This window comes from Oryctolagus cuniculus, chromosome 14 (assembly GCF_964237555.1).
Source record: "Oryctolagus cuniculus chromosome 14, mOryCun1.1, whole genome shotgun sequence".
Classification (NCBI taxonomy): Eukaryota; Metazoa; Chordata; class Mammalia; order Lagomorpha; family Leporidae; genus Oryctolagus; species Oryctolagus cuniculus.
This window is the reverse complement of record NC_091445.1, coordinates 3,035,229-3,050,151: the sequence shown is the minus strand read 5'-3', so window position 1 is coordinate 3,050,151 and position 14,923 is coordinate 3,035,229. Positions and strand designations below refer to the sequence as shown.

Below are 14,923 nucleotides of genomic sequence, written 5' to 3'. Positions count from 1 at the left end.
GAATCACACTGGTTTATTTATTTCACTAACCTTCCATCTGAGATACGCCTCACTTGATCACAGCATGTCACCCTTTTTGTACATTGGTGCATCCAATTTACTTTTTTTTTTTTTTTTTTTGACAGGCAGAGTTAGACAGTGAGAGACAGAGAGAAAGGTCTTCCTTTTCTGTTGGTTCACCCCCTAAATGGCCACCGCGGCTGGCACACTGTGGCTGGCACACTGCTCTGATCCAAAGCCAGGAGCCAGGTGCCTCCTCCCGGTCTCCCATACGGGTGCAGGGCCCAAGGACCTGGGCCATCCTCCACTGCCTTCCCAGGCCACAGCAGAGAGCTGGATTGGAAGAGGAGCAACCAGGACAGAATCCGGCGCCCCAACCAGGACTAGAACTCAGGGTGCCGGCGCCACAGGTGGAGGATTAGCTAAGTGAGCTGCGGCGCCGGCCGGATCCAATTTACTTGTATTTCTTAAAGGGTTAAAGTAAAATTTTTATGATGAGATACTTTAGTACTGTTTTTTCTTTAATGTCTTCATTTTATTTTGGTATCTGGATAAATGCTAGCCTCATAAGTGAGATAGAAAGTATTCTCGCCAGCGCCGCGGCTCACTAAGCTAATCCTCCGCCTTGCGGCGCCAGCACACCGGGTTCTAGTCCCGGTCGGGGCGCCGGATTCTGTCCCGGTTGCCCCTCTTCCAGGTCAGCTCTCTGCTGTGGCCCGGGAGTGCAGTGGAGGATGGCCCAAGTGCTTGGGCCCTGCACCCCATGGGAGACCAGGAGAAGCACCTGGCTCCTGGCTTCAGATCAGTGCGATGCGCTGGCCTCAGCGCGCCAGCCGCAGTGGCCATTGAAGGGTGAACCAACGGCAAAGGAAGACCTTTCTCTCTGTCTCTCTCTCTCACTGTCTAACTCTGCCTGTCAAAAAAAAAAAAAAAAAAAAGTATTCTCTGGGGCTGGCACTGTGGCTCACTTGGCTAATCCTCCGCCTGCGGCGCCGGCATCTCATATGGGCACCGGATTCTGTCCGGTTGCCCCTCTTCCAGTCCAGCTCTCTGCTGTGGTCCGGGAGTACAGTGGAAGATGGCCCAAGTGCTTGGGCCCTGAACCCGCATGGGAGACCAGGAGGAAGCACCTTGCTCCTGGCTTCGGATCAACGCAGCACGCTAGCTGTAGTGGCCATTTGGGGGGTGAACCAACAGAAGGAAGACCTTTCTCTCTCTCACTGTCTGTATCTCCACCTATCAAATAAAAAAAAAAAAAAAGTATTCTCATCTTTTATCCCCTGAAAGAATGAATAAGATTAAACTTTTCAATTAAATGATTTATAGTCTTCCAATGATGTCATCTCAATCTGGAGTTTTGTGACAAGATTTTAAATTATTAATTCAATTCAGTTAATAGATATTTCTTTTTTTTAAGATTTATTTCTTTTTTTTTTTAAGATTTATTTATTTGAAAGTCAGAGTTACACAGAGAGAGGAGAGGGGGAGAGGGGGAGAGGGAGAGAGGGGGAGAGGGGGAGAGAGAGAGGGAGAGAGAGAGAGAGAGAGAGAGGGAGGGAGGGAGGGAGGGAGGGAGGGAGGGAGGGGTCCTGCATTGATGGTTCACTCCCCCGATGGCCGCAATGGCTGGAGCTGCGCCTATCCGAAGCCAGGAGCCAGGAGCTTCTTCTGGGTCTCCCATGCAAGTGCAGGGGCCCAAGGACTTGGGCCATCTTCTACTGCTTTTCCCAAACCATTAGCAGAGAGCTGGATTGGAAGTGGAGCAGCCAAGTCTCGAACTGGGGTCCATATGGGATGCTGGCACTTCAGGCCAGGGCATTAACCCGCTACGCCACAGCGCTGGCCCCAACAGATATTTCCTAAATTCATTTTGAAACTCTGTCCATTTCACCTAAGTTGCAGAATTTATTAACTTTTATTCTCTTACTACCCATTTATTATCTGTAGAATCTAGAGATATAATATTGATATATATATATATATATATTAAACTTATTTATTTACTTGAAAGAGTTACAGAGAGAGGGGGAGAGAAAGAAAAAGAGGTCTTCCATATGCTCGTTCACTCCCCAGATGACTGCAATGGTCAGGTCTGAGCCAGACCCAAGCCAGGAGCCAGGAGCTTCTTCCAAGCCTCCCACATGGGTGGCAGGGGCCCAAACACTTGGGCCACCTTCTGTTGCTTTTCCTAGGCCATTAGCAGGGATCTGGATTGGAAGTGGAGTGCCCGGGACACAAACTAGCGCCAATGTGGAATGCCAGCGTTACAGGCAGCGGCTTTACCCACTGTGACAGTCCCCGAAACAGGTTTCTTGGTCTATTTTATTTTAGGCAATGATTCTGTATCTTGCTATCTCAAGTTACTAAACAGATCTTACTAGATTAAGAAGGGGTTAATTTGCAAGTTTGCACCAGAAAGGTATCTTTATTGAAATAGTTAACCTGAGTAAAACAAATACATTCTACACATGACATGAAGGCCAAGATTCCAAGTCAGCATTAGCTGACTGTAAATTCATCTTCAGAAGAACATCCACACAGCACTATCACACAAAAATACGTAACATTTTTACTTCTATCTAAATCATATACTTTACCAAGTCAATTACAGATTTTTTCTACGAGTGTGAATTTTCCAATTTAAAGGTAACAAGTAACCCATAACTGGGGGTAGGAGAGTGTCTTTAGAATCAGATGCTGAATCAGTACGGTGCCTGTTCCACTACTTCCTACCTAGCTGTGGACAAGGACACAGACTATCCCAATATTCACTTCTTATCTCAGAAGCAGAGATAAGAGCTTTTAATCACAGTGTTGCTAGGAGGTGAATGACTTAACTCCTCTTAATGGCACACCTCTTACTCTCAGCTGGCTGGCTGAATCTGGCTGTTTATGAACACGTATTTGTATGGGAAAGTTCCTCAGTGTAGTCATGGTTGGAGGGGCATTCGAGGGACACGCCTTGGAGAATGAAGTGCAGGTCATGTTACAGGTGCTGAAAATACGGTGCCTGTTCCTCCTCACCCCCAGCTGCTTCCCAGGAGAACCAGAGTAGTCAGTGCTGCTGGTGGACAGCACAGCCTGAAAGCCAGGTGCACCACGCTGTGGAGGCCACGGCTGCGGGGCATGGCCCTCCAGTCCTGTTCAACAGATAAGCATCCATTTAGCCCACTTCTTAAAACTGAGCAACCTCCGGTGTATGAAAACTCACAGTGCATGTTACCATTTGAACCTAAGTGCCAAGTTTATGATAATACAAAATTCTTCAAAATAGACACCTGACAGGGTATCCATCACAGGACTGTGCTATCTGTCAAGGGAAGAGGAGATTCCAGGGCAGGTTCCCTTCTCACAGAGCCACCCCTACCCCCTCAGGGCACCTGCCGACTGTCTCGAATACGCAGTCTCACACAACAGGGTCCCAACTGACTCCATCAGGAAAAACCATCTTAATGTCCTAGTTCAACAACACTTCCATAATTTGAGGTCAGCTATAAAATCCAACCCTTAAACACTTGCCTGAGCAAATGGGACACATACTGCTTCAACAAAACTGCATGTTACACATTTAAAGCTGTACCCTCCAGTCACTCCACCCTTCAGAACAAATCCTTGCCAAAGAAATGCTCCCAAGCCTCCTGATGAGGAACTCTGGACCACAGAGCAGGCAGACACCGGAAGGGAGACAGCAGCCGAGGCGGCCAGCGCAGGAAGAGGGAGGCGGAGGCCACCCAGTGCAGTCACCACCTGGCGCTGCACACAGTGTTGTCTGCGAGGGCTGCTCTCGAGCCCGGCACTCGGCAGACCAGCGTGTGAGATGCATTCAAATGAGATGCTCCCCTGGCCTTCAGCCTTGAGGGACAGAAACGAGGTGTGCATCTACACACAGATGTACAGCGTGTGTGTGTGTGGCTGGGCTGGGCACTGGGAAACAGGCTCCCACTCGGGCTGACAGAAGAGAATACCTTGATCTGCTGTCTTCTCAGCATGGCCAGCTCTCTCATGTCTCGGAACGGCTGCAGTAAATACTGATAGAGTTCGGTCGTGGCTTCCGCAAGGCTGCTGTAGGCCTCGTCTTCCCTCTGGTACAGGTCCAGAAGCTCCACCATGCTCTCTGTGTTCTTGTGCTTATCCAAGAGCTGCAGAACAAAGTTCCATTACTGAAGTCACCAACTGCAACAGCCTACAGATACTCCACCTTAACTCCCCCATCCTCTCAGGACCTCGAACCCACAACACAAATATAAGCGAGAACTAAAAAGCAGACTGCTTGTCACTGTGCATCTCCACACCTCACGCGAATCTCACTACTCAATACCCTACATTGCCTGAACAGACCCCCTGCCCAGCCCATCACTCTATAACGTTCCCCCATGTCCAGCGGTGTTGTCCAAATGTGTTCAAACATCAACGTCACTGGCACTTTGACAAAGGAACATACAGACTCTAGCCACTAGTATTCTATTTTCCTCCAATCGGGCCCCATCTCCCCTTTTCCCAATCCGGACCACTCCATCAATTAACTTTCTTCATTTTAAGCCTACCATCTCCTTCAAGATCAGAAACAGGAGATAAAAGGACTTTCAAACAAATAAATCTAAAAAAAAAAAAAAATTACAAAAAGAAAACAAAGAAACCCACAGTCTTGGCAAAAGCACTTGGAGCAGCAGCACAGACGCTGCCTGGGACCCCCATCTCTAACCAGAGCCCAGGTTTGGGCACTGACCCCACTGCTTCAGATCCAGCTCTCAGCTCTGCGCACCCTGGGAGGCAGGAGATGATGGCCCAAGTGCTTGAGTCCCTGCCACCTACGTGGGAGACTCACCCAGTTTCCAGCTCCTGGCTTTGACTTGGCCCACACTGTTACTGACATTTGGGGAGTGGAACCAGAAGATGGAAGAGGTAGGTGTCTTTCAAATAAAATGAAAACAGAAATTAAGAACAACCAATTGTGTCAGCTCAAAGTATCAGAAGATGGAGTCTGGAACCCCAGGTAGCAAACAGGGCAATACTGAGGAGAAAGCCCAGGGGAAGGGAGCCCCTGACCTCCATACGCTCCACAGAACTCTCCGGCTCATCACTGAGTTATGCATGCACACCCAGACTACACACAGTGAGGTTAAGTGCTGCAAGGCAGAGTCTGCAGTTTGAATCTAATCAACTTAACTGCTCAAATGAAACCGTAAAAATCAACACTCCGGAGGAACGCAACAGAAACCAGACACTACAAGTCTCATTCACAATGTCCAGGATATGATCCATAATGAGCAGACCTATAAACAAACAGCGAAGGGGCCGGCGCTGTGGTACAGCGGGTTAACACCCTGGCCTGAAGCGCCGGCATCCCATATGGGCACTGGTTCTAGTCCTGGCTGCTCCACTTCCCATCCAGCTCTCTGCCGTGGCCTGGGAAAGCAGTAGAAGATGGCCCAGGTCCTTGGGCCCCTGCACCTGCATGGGAGACCTGGAAGAGGATCCTGGCTCCTGGATTCGGATTGGTGCAGCTCCGGCCATTGCGGCCAATTGGAAAGTGAACCATCAGATGGAGGACCTCTCTCTTTCTCTGCCTTTCCTCTCTCTGTATAACCCTGACTTGCAAATAAATAAATAAATATGAAAGGAAGGAAGGAAGGGAGGGAGGGAGGGAGAAACCAAACTCAGTATTCAGAATGTAATACATGGAAAAAAAATTCTAAGATGACACAAACTGAGCCAAGATGTCAAGGCAGCATTACATGATGTCAAAGGGCACAAGGAAACTTGCTTACACAGCACAAAGAGAAACTCACCATCCCACATCCAGCTTTAATTAAAAAGCATGCAAAAGACAAACACAACTTGAAGAGAGAAAACATCAGAACCAACTTTACATTAAGCAGAGATGTCGGAACTTTCAGACAAGGAATTTTTAAAAAATACAATTAATATGCTAGAGCTCTAATAAAAAAAATAGACAACATGCAAAATCAGAAGCAGACGGACAGATTTCCAAAAATCAAAAAAACGAAAAATGAAACATGGAGGCCAGCACTGTGGCATAACGGGCTAAGCCATGGCAATCTCACCCTATTTGGATGCTGGTTCTAGTCCTGGCTGCTCAGCTGCCAAACCGGCACCGTGCTGATGTGCCAGAGAAAGCAAGGGAAGACAGCCAAGTGTTTGGGCCTCTAACCCTCAGGGAGAAACCAACATGGAGGTTCTGGGACTGGCTTCCGCAACCATCCAGGGAGTGAAACAGTGGATGAGATCTCTCTCTCTCTCCCTCGATCACTCTGCCGTTCAAATAACATAAAAAAAAGAAAGGAAGACAAAGTAAATCCAGGGCACATTCTTCAAAGACACTGTTCAAAGGACACAGCTTCAGTTACAGCAGTTCAGGCACACTGGTTTTAACTTTAAAATTCAAAGCAAGCAGAGGAAGTTAGCAAAACTCAAGGACAGACCAGTGAAACTGAGTAAGGAAAATCGATACAATAAACAAAAAAAAAGCTGATTATTTGGGGAAAAAAAAACAATGGAATTGATATACTTTTTGCAAGGGTAATAAAGACAGAGAAGACACCAGTTACAAACATCAGACCTGAAGGGGGCCATCACTACTGAACTGAGGAACATTAAATGGATTTTCTTAAGATTTTACTAATTTATTTGAGAGGTAGAGTTACGGAGAAGGGGAGAGAAAGGTCTTCCATCCGCTGATTCACTCTACATGGCTGCAACGGCCGGAACTGGGCTGATCCAAAGCCAGAAGCTTCCTTCCAGGTCTCCCACGTGGGTGCAGGGGCCCAAGCACTTGGGCCATCTCCACTGCTTCCCCAGGCACATCAGCAGGGAGCTGGATCAGAAATGGAGCAGCCGGGACTAGAACCAGCACCCATATGGGATGCCAGTGCCAAAGGCACAGACTCAGCCCACTACGCCACAGCACCAGCCTCCATTAAAAGGATTTTAATGTGCCCACAAACCTGATAACTTAGGTAAAATAGATGAATTCCTTAAAAGACGGTAATCTAATAAAACTCACAAGGTTAAAGAGATAATTTATTTAACAAACTGAATCATTAATAACCTTCCACCACCAAAAAAAAAAAAAAAAAAATCAGGCCCAGATGGGTTCATTGGTAAAACCTACCATTGATTTTGGGATGTTATATTGATTTTCCACAGTCTCTCCAAATAGAAGCCACCAGAATACTTCCTAACTTATCCTATCAGGCAACAGCTGATACCAAAAGCAAAGACATTACAAAAAAAGAATACACAGCAGCGTCTCCCGTGACCTTAACAGAACACCAGCAAGTTAAGCCCAACAGTGTATAAAAAAGTCGTACCAGAACCCAACATGGTTTGTCGCAGGTATGCAAGGCTGGACCAGGGCTCAGGCATCAGCTGATGTAATCCATCTTGTCTACAGGCTGAAGGAGCACCTGATCAGATCAACAGAGCAAAAACAAAGCCAACAGGGGCGGGCCCTGCGGCACAGCAGGTAAAGCTGCTGCCTGTGGTGCCAGCAAGCCAAGTGGGTGCCCGGTTGTGTCCCCACTGCTCCGCTACCCATTCAGCTCCCTGCTGGTGCACCTGGGAAAGCAGTGGAAGCTGGCCCATGCACATGGGCCCCTGCACCCACATGGGAGACCAAGAGGAAGCTCCAGGACCCTGGATTCAGTCTGGCCCTGCCCTGACCATTACAGCCATTTGGGGCATGAATCAGTAGATGAAGACTCTCCCTCCCTCTCTCCCACCTCCCCTTTCCCTCTCCCTCTCTCCCGCCCCTTTTTCTCCCCTCTCCCCCGCTCCTCCCCTCCTCCCCCTTCTCCCCACCTCTTCCCCCAATCTGTAACTCTGCCTTTCAAAAAATAATTTTTTTCAAAAGAAAGATATTTGTTAATCCAACTCCCCCACAAGCTTCAGACAGCAATCTTTTCTGTGAGTGAGGGTGGAGACTAGCAGGCAGGAGAGACCCCAGGAACCTTGCTTGACTCTGAGAGCAAAGGCAATCCAGAAAGCCTCCTGTTCCCTTCCAAGACCTCTCTGGTTTCAGGAAGTACCAGGAAATGATTTCCAAGTCCATCAAAGAGACCTGACTTGTTCTCTGAAGACTGAAAAGTCACAAATCAGGCAAGACTCAGAGAGAAAGACTGAAGGCCGTGCACAAGGCTACAGGACCCAATGGAGACCACACAGTAAGATTAGCAACTTGGACCGAGGAGAGAAGGGGAGGCCCAGAAACACTAACAGCCCATGAGGGCCTCTCACTCCGTGAGAGAACAAACTGCGGCTGGTCCCACCACGGCCACTAACAGGTCAGTTCACGGAATACACATACACCACAGGAGTTCCCAGAGGCACGCCGTCAGACGCACTGCATTCCAACTGTTCTACACACCCAAGGGGTAGCTAACTGTCTAGCAGACTTCGCCCTTAAGCCTACTATTGAACTAGGAAAACACATCAACATACACAAATGCAAAAAGCTGACCAGAAAGGACAGAAGTTTAGAGAAAAGAGGAATCAGACTGGACTAAAGTAATTGGAAAACATGTTTTACAGGAAACTGAACAAGGTCTTAAAGGATGGGAAATGTTAAAGAATCACTCAGGTGGGAGGCCATGGGCAGCAGAGTACCCCCATGTTTCCCCAAGCAGAAGGCACTCAAGTGGAAAACATTTTAGTAGACAGTGAACCCCAGCACCAGCACTGTGGCCAAGTGGGCTAAGCAACCCCTAGAATGTCTCCTAGCACCCTGAGTGCCAGTGTGAGTCCCAGCTGCTCCACTTACAATTCAGCTCCCTCCTAAAGTGCCTGGGAAGGCAGCAGAAGATGGCCCACGTACTTGTGCTCCTGCCTCCTCCACTGGAGACCCAGATGAAGCTCCTGGCTTCAGCCTGGCCAAGCCTGGCGTGTTGCAGCCATTTTGGGAGCAAACCAGTAGATGGAAGATCTCCTTCTCTCTAACAACACTGCTTTTCAAAGAAATAATAAATTTTATTTTTAAAAAAGTATTTAAAAAGGTAACGAATGGGGGGCTGGCACCGTGGCATAATAGGTTAAGCCTCTACCTGCGGCGCCAGCATCCCATATGTGCGCCAGTTCAAGTCCCAGCTGCTTCACTTTTGCTCCAGCTCTCTGCTGTGGCCTGGGAAAGCAGCAGAAGGTGGCCCAAGTCCTTGGGCCCCTACACCCACATGGGAGACCTGGAAGAAGGTCCTGGCTCCTGGCTTCAGGTTGGCCCAGCTCCAGCCATTGTGGCCATCTGGGGAGTGATCCAGTGGATGGAAGACCTCGCTCTGTCTCTGCCTCTCTCTGTAACTCTGCATTTCAAATAAATCTTTCTAAGAAAAAAGAAAGGTAAAGAACGGAGTGAGATCATAGAAAACATTTCTTCTAAAACTCCGGGCCAGCGCTGTGGCATAGCAGGTAAAGCAGCTGCCTATAGTTCTGGCATCCCCTACGAGTGCTGGTTCTAGTCCTGGCTGCTCCACTTCTGATCCAGCTGTCCGGTATGGCCTGGTAAAGCAGAAGATGACCCAACTCCTTGGGCCCCTGTGCCTATGTGGGAGACCTTGAAGAAGCTCCTGACTCCTGGCTCCTGGCTTCGGACTGGCCCAACTTTCAGTCATTTCAGTCATTTAGGGAGTGAACCAATGGAAAAATCTTTCTGTCTCTCCCTCTGTCTGTAACTCTACCTCTCAAATAAATAATCTTTAAAAAAAATGTAAAACTCAAGAGGCAAAATGAATTATCAACTAGAGCTTCTCACTGATTGAAAAGCTTTTCAAAGCAATGGGTTGTACATCCTCTACAGAAAGCAACGTAAAAAAATCCATGTTCCCTGTGCCCCAGCGAATTCACAAATTTATCCAACTGATACAGCAGCTCACACAAAGACCAAAAGGTGTCGTATCAAAACAAATTCACTGAGTGAAGTATCAGGCAGCCGTTAAAACACTGCCTATTTAAAGAAAAAGGTATATACGAGTAGACAGTGTCCTTCCTACCTTTTGAATTTTTAAAAAGCTGTATGTATAGATCTTTGTATCTGTCACTTTCTCTTTATGATAGCAAGAAACTTAAGGGCAGTTGCCTCTGAAAAGAGGACCCACAGAATGGAACAGACATATAATTCTCATGCAGTTCTTTGAACCATCACCCTACAAGCACAGGCATGTCCTCTTTAGAGCGAGGTTTTACACTCCATTCCTGCTCCATTCCTGCTCCGCCCCCGCCCCCACCCCAAAGGTATTCTGGCTTACAGGGCAGAAGGGAAATGAAATACTCCCTTCACCCAAGGGTCCCAGACCGCAGGCTTCCCAGAAGCTGGGGCAGGACAATGCGATCTGCCTCTTCCTGTGGGCCCCACCTAGCACTCAGAAGCGGTTAAATCACAGTGGAACCATCCACCTCACTGAAAGGGAAAAGGAGAGTTGTGGAAGTAATAGAGCTGCTGGAATCCCCAGGCTCCATGGCGCTCTTCTCGGGCCCCAGCAGTCAGCTCTCACCAGTAGCCATGGCGCCCCGACCACCAAGGCATACTGCCTCCAGGCTGCAGCCCACCAGAGACAGAACACACACATTAAGAAAGGGTGGGACGGGGCCGGCACTGTGGCGAAGCAGACAAAGTCGTAGCCTGAAGTGCCAGCATCCCATATGGGCACTGGTTGGAGTCCCAGCTGCTCCACTTCTGATCCAGCTCTGCTGTGGCCTGGGAAAAGCCCTTGCATCCCCATGGAAGTCCTGGAAGAAGCTCCAGGTTCCTGGCTTCAGACAGCCCCAGCTCCAGCCACTGCAGCCTTTTGGGGAGTCAACCAGAGGATGGAAGACCTCTCTTTCTGTATCTCTGCCTCTGTAACTCTGCCTTTCAAATAAATAAGTATTTTAAAAGGGGAGGGGGGTAGGACAAGAAAGCAACAAAAATTAACAGGTAATAAACAAAAATGCATCTTTATTATGAATTATAAACTATCCACGTATATATATTTAAAGTATTAATTTATTTGAAAGGTAGATTGGGGGGTGGTCTTCCATCTGTAGGTTTACTCCCAGATGGCCGCAATGACCAGGACTGGACCAGGCTAAAGCCAAGAGCTGGAATTCGATGATCCAGGTCTCCCACATGGATGGCAAAGGCCCAACTCCCTGGGCCATCATCTGCTCCTCCACAGGCATATTAGCAGGCATCTGGGTCACAAGCAGCAGTTTGGATCAGCACTCAATACAGGACTCAGTCACAATGCCAGCCCCTGCCTTTTACAGTTCTGAAGGCAATAATCCTCCCCTTGCAAAATAATGTACACGTTCAGAATCCTTTATCTTTCATTCCACTTGAAAGTGGAACATTTTCAGATAATGATTTTCTACCCAAATACGAGGAATAGCAAAACTGTTAAAAGAATGGGGGGCTGGGCCGGCATTGTGGCACAGCGGGTAAAGCCGCCGCCTGCAGTGCTGGCATCCCACATGGCTGCCACTTCTAGTCCCAGCTGCTCCACTTCCCATCCAGCTCTCCACTATGCCTGGGAAAGCAGAAGATGGTCCAAGTCGTTGGGCCCCTGCACCCACGTGGAAGACCTGGAAAAAGCTCCTGGCTCCTGGCTTCAGACCAGCCCAACTCCGGCCCTTGCAGCATCCGGGGACTGGTCTAGCAGATGGAAGACCTTTCTCTCCCTGCCTCTGCCTCTCTGTAACTCTGCCTTTCAAACAGACAAATCTTTACTAAAAGAAAAAAAATAAGAATGAGAATGGGAGCAACATAACACTCCCAAGTCATTTAGAAGGGCTCAAATGCCACCCTTCAACAGGCCAGCCCTCACACACTGGGCTGCTTAGAGCTCTTCTTTCAGACACCACAGGGCACACAAACACTTAAGATAGTACTTTCTGCAAAAACGAGAGTCTAATCATTGTGTGCATTAAATTATAATACAGCTCTACATAAATATGTGCAACTGACAAGGCTGAACATCAGATGTGCTACTCAAATATGAAACACTGTTTCCCTCGTGCCTATCCTCAAACCAGATAGTACTTTACACAGCTATTTTGCAAGAACTAAGTCAACACTCTTGGAGAAGCCCATGGCATCTCACCTAACACTGCTAATTTATTCATTTGTCTTCGCTCTTAAGTGTCATGCTTTTCCAATCTTAAAGAAAATGCACCTTACAACCTCATTTCAAAAGATGCAATTTACTACATATCAGGCTAGGTCATTTCCTGTAATTTATGATGCAACAGGAATCACTAACCTGTTATAATTACAGTTTCATTTCCTATTTTGCTAACCAAAAACTGACAAAGTCCAGGGAATAGAAAGCTGAGCTTTGTTGGACATTAGCAATTTTTGAAGTATAAAATATGCATGCTGCTACAAATAATGCCCCAAGTCAGACAAAGGAGCAACTGTCAAGAACACTGGGTTGTTTAGGATTAAGGAACTTTAGGGTACAGCAGGATGCAGCTTTGCTAAATGTGAGGGGCATCACATGCAGACAGATCTGGTGAGAATACAAGGGGCCTTCAGAGGATTCCTGAGAACGTGCCCCAGAGCAACCCCCGGAGCCTGAAGGCTGCAGCAAGAGGGGCAGGCACAGCACAGGCCTGGTGAGTCGGGTGCTGAATTCCCACACACCCACGGTGAGATTTTAGAAAATTATTCTGCTCCACCGATTCCCTTAAGACATGAAGTAGAATTCTGTAAAGCATTCGATGTGCTAGCCTGGTAAGCAGAACACAGCCTCCCTTCCCTTCTTTCTAGCTCCCCTGAGAGCTTTCTTGTTTTGCTCAGTGTAGCCCTGATAAAAATCGGCTGGCACTTCACCTGGACGGCCTCAGCTACCCGACCCTGAGAGGAAAGTGTGCTCACGCAAACGTTCCTCCGGCCAGAACTCACAGGTATTATCCAGTCCTACAACCACTGTGAGACAAACTGGGGGGTTAAGATGCCGCCTGGGATGGCAGGGTTCAGGTCCATGCTCTGCACTTGACCCCAGCTTCCTGCTGGTGAGCATGCTAGGGGCTGGCAGATGGCAGTTCAAGTTCACTTTGGTCCCTGCCACCCACCTGGGAGACCCAGACTGGGCTCTGGGTTCCTTGGTTTGAACTGGCCCAACCTCAGCTGTTGTGAGCATATGGAAAGTGAACGATTTTCTATCTCAAATACAATGCAGAGAGAAACTGTCAAAAGGACCCTGTGCCCATACTCCCTTCCTGCACCTACTCACCTTGGCCTCTAGCAAGCGGCCAGTTGCAGAGCAGAGCAGACTCCCAGGCTTCACCCTGCCAGCCCGAGTTCCCCTGGGCCATTTCTGACTGGGCTCATAAGACTCATTCTATCCTTGAAGAGCTTGGAATGAGTTCTAAAATTCTACATAAAAAGTCAAGCTATCATGTCCGTAACATTTCTCCCTTATCTGATGTCAAATCCTACACTGAGTGCCCCCTTGTGCTTCTGTATTAGGGTGATGTGTCAGAAGCAACAGAAAATCTACAAATAGTATCTTCACCACTCACGTATTAGTCAAGCACTAACCATCACCTGCTTGTGACAAGAGGTGACTCCAGACACTCAGACAGGAGGGCCCGGCAGTGACCAGGAACCCCACCCAGGTCTCCTGGGTCTCTTCTCATGTCAAAGAAGGGCCAACCGCAAACATGATCCATATTCACCACCAATCTCTGCTGAGTCATCTTTATATTATTACTAGGCTAATTATGGAGCCTCTGTTAGTACCGTCAACACTGAAATCTTGTAGAAAGGGCTAATGACAGTAATGACTCAAACCGGAATTTTAAAATTATTAAGGGCCCAGCTCTGTGGCTGTAGAAGGTTAAGCCTCCACCTGCAGTGCTGGCATCCCATATGGGCACCAGTTTGAGTCCTGGCTGCTCCACTTCTGATCCAGCTCCCTGCTAATGCGCCTGGGAAAGCAGCAGAAGATGGCTCAAATATGTGGGCCCCTGCACCCACAAGGGATGAACCAGCAGAAGGAACCCTCTTTCTCCTCCTATCTCTTTCAAATACATTTAAAAAAAATATATTTTTAGCTCCTTTTAAGTTGTATATCTGACTGCATTTTACTCCTGGAGAAATATATACCTTTCATTAAAACACACACTTGTCATTTACAGAAACCAACATTAAAATGGGTCAAAGAACACTTTGGGGTGAACAGGGTGGTGCAGCCAGTTAAGTCACTGCTTCGGATGCCCGCATCCCATACTGGAGAGCTGGTTCCTGTTCCACCTGCAGCACTGTGAATCCAGCTCCTTGTTAACACACCTGGGAAGCAGCAGATACCAGCCCAAGGGCTTGGGTCCCTCACCACTAATATGATAAAGACCCTGACGGGGCTCCTGGCTCCTGGCTTCAGCCTGGACCATCCCCAGCTGTCAGAGCCATTTGAGAAGTGAACCAGTGGATGGAAAATCTGTCTCTCGCTCTCTTCACTGCCTTTCAATAGAGAAACCAATCTTTAAAAAAACAGTATCTTTTGTGTACCTGCTTTTTCCACTGGGAGAAGCGAAGCATTAGAAAACAACAGGTTAAGCTGCTACTTGTGAAGCCAGCATCCCATATGGGAGTGCTGGTTTGAGTCCTGGCTGCTCTACTTCCAATGCAGCTTCCTGGTAAGCACTTGGGCCCCTGCGACCCCGGTGAGACACGTGGAGGGAATTCCTGCCCCTGGCTCGGCTCAGTCCTGGCTGCTGCTACCATTCACAAGAGTGAGCCAGTGGATGGAGGGTCTCTCTGTCATTATGCCTTTCAAATAAAATAATTGTTAAAACAGTGGTGCTTTCTTTAAAAAAATAAAGCAAGCAGTGGAGGAGGCATGTGGCACAGCAGATTAATCCACCACCTGCAACACCTACAACCCATATTGGAGGGCCTAATTGAGTTCCAGATACTCTGCGCTTCTCAGCTACT

General features: G+C 48.0%; 1 protein-coding gene across 2 annotated transcripts in view; it reads right to left on the bottom strand.

The window, feature by feature from the left end:
- Positions 1 to 14,923, bottom strand: part of JMY (junction mediating and regulatory protein, p53 cofactor) — a 75,323-nt gene that overhangs the window by 46,087 nt on the left and 14,313 nt on the right. The window contains exon 2 of one of the 2 annotated variants that reach the window (XM_070056324.1): positions 3,966 to 4,139. The exons of the other annotated variant lie outside the window; for it this stretch is intronic. Within the exon in view, the coding sequence (XP_069912425.1) occupies positions 3,966 to 4,139 (174 nt within the window). The remainder of the gene's footprint in view (positions 1 to 3,965; positions 4,140 to 14,923) is intronic. 2 annotated transcript variants of the gene reach the window in all.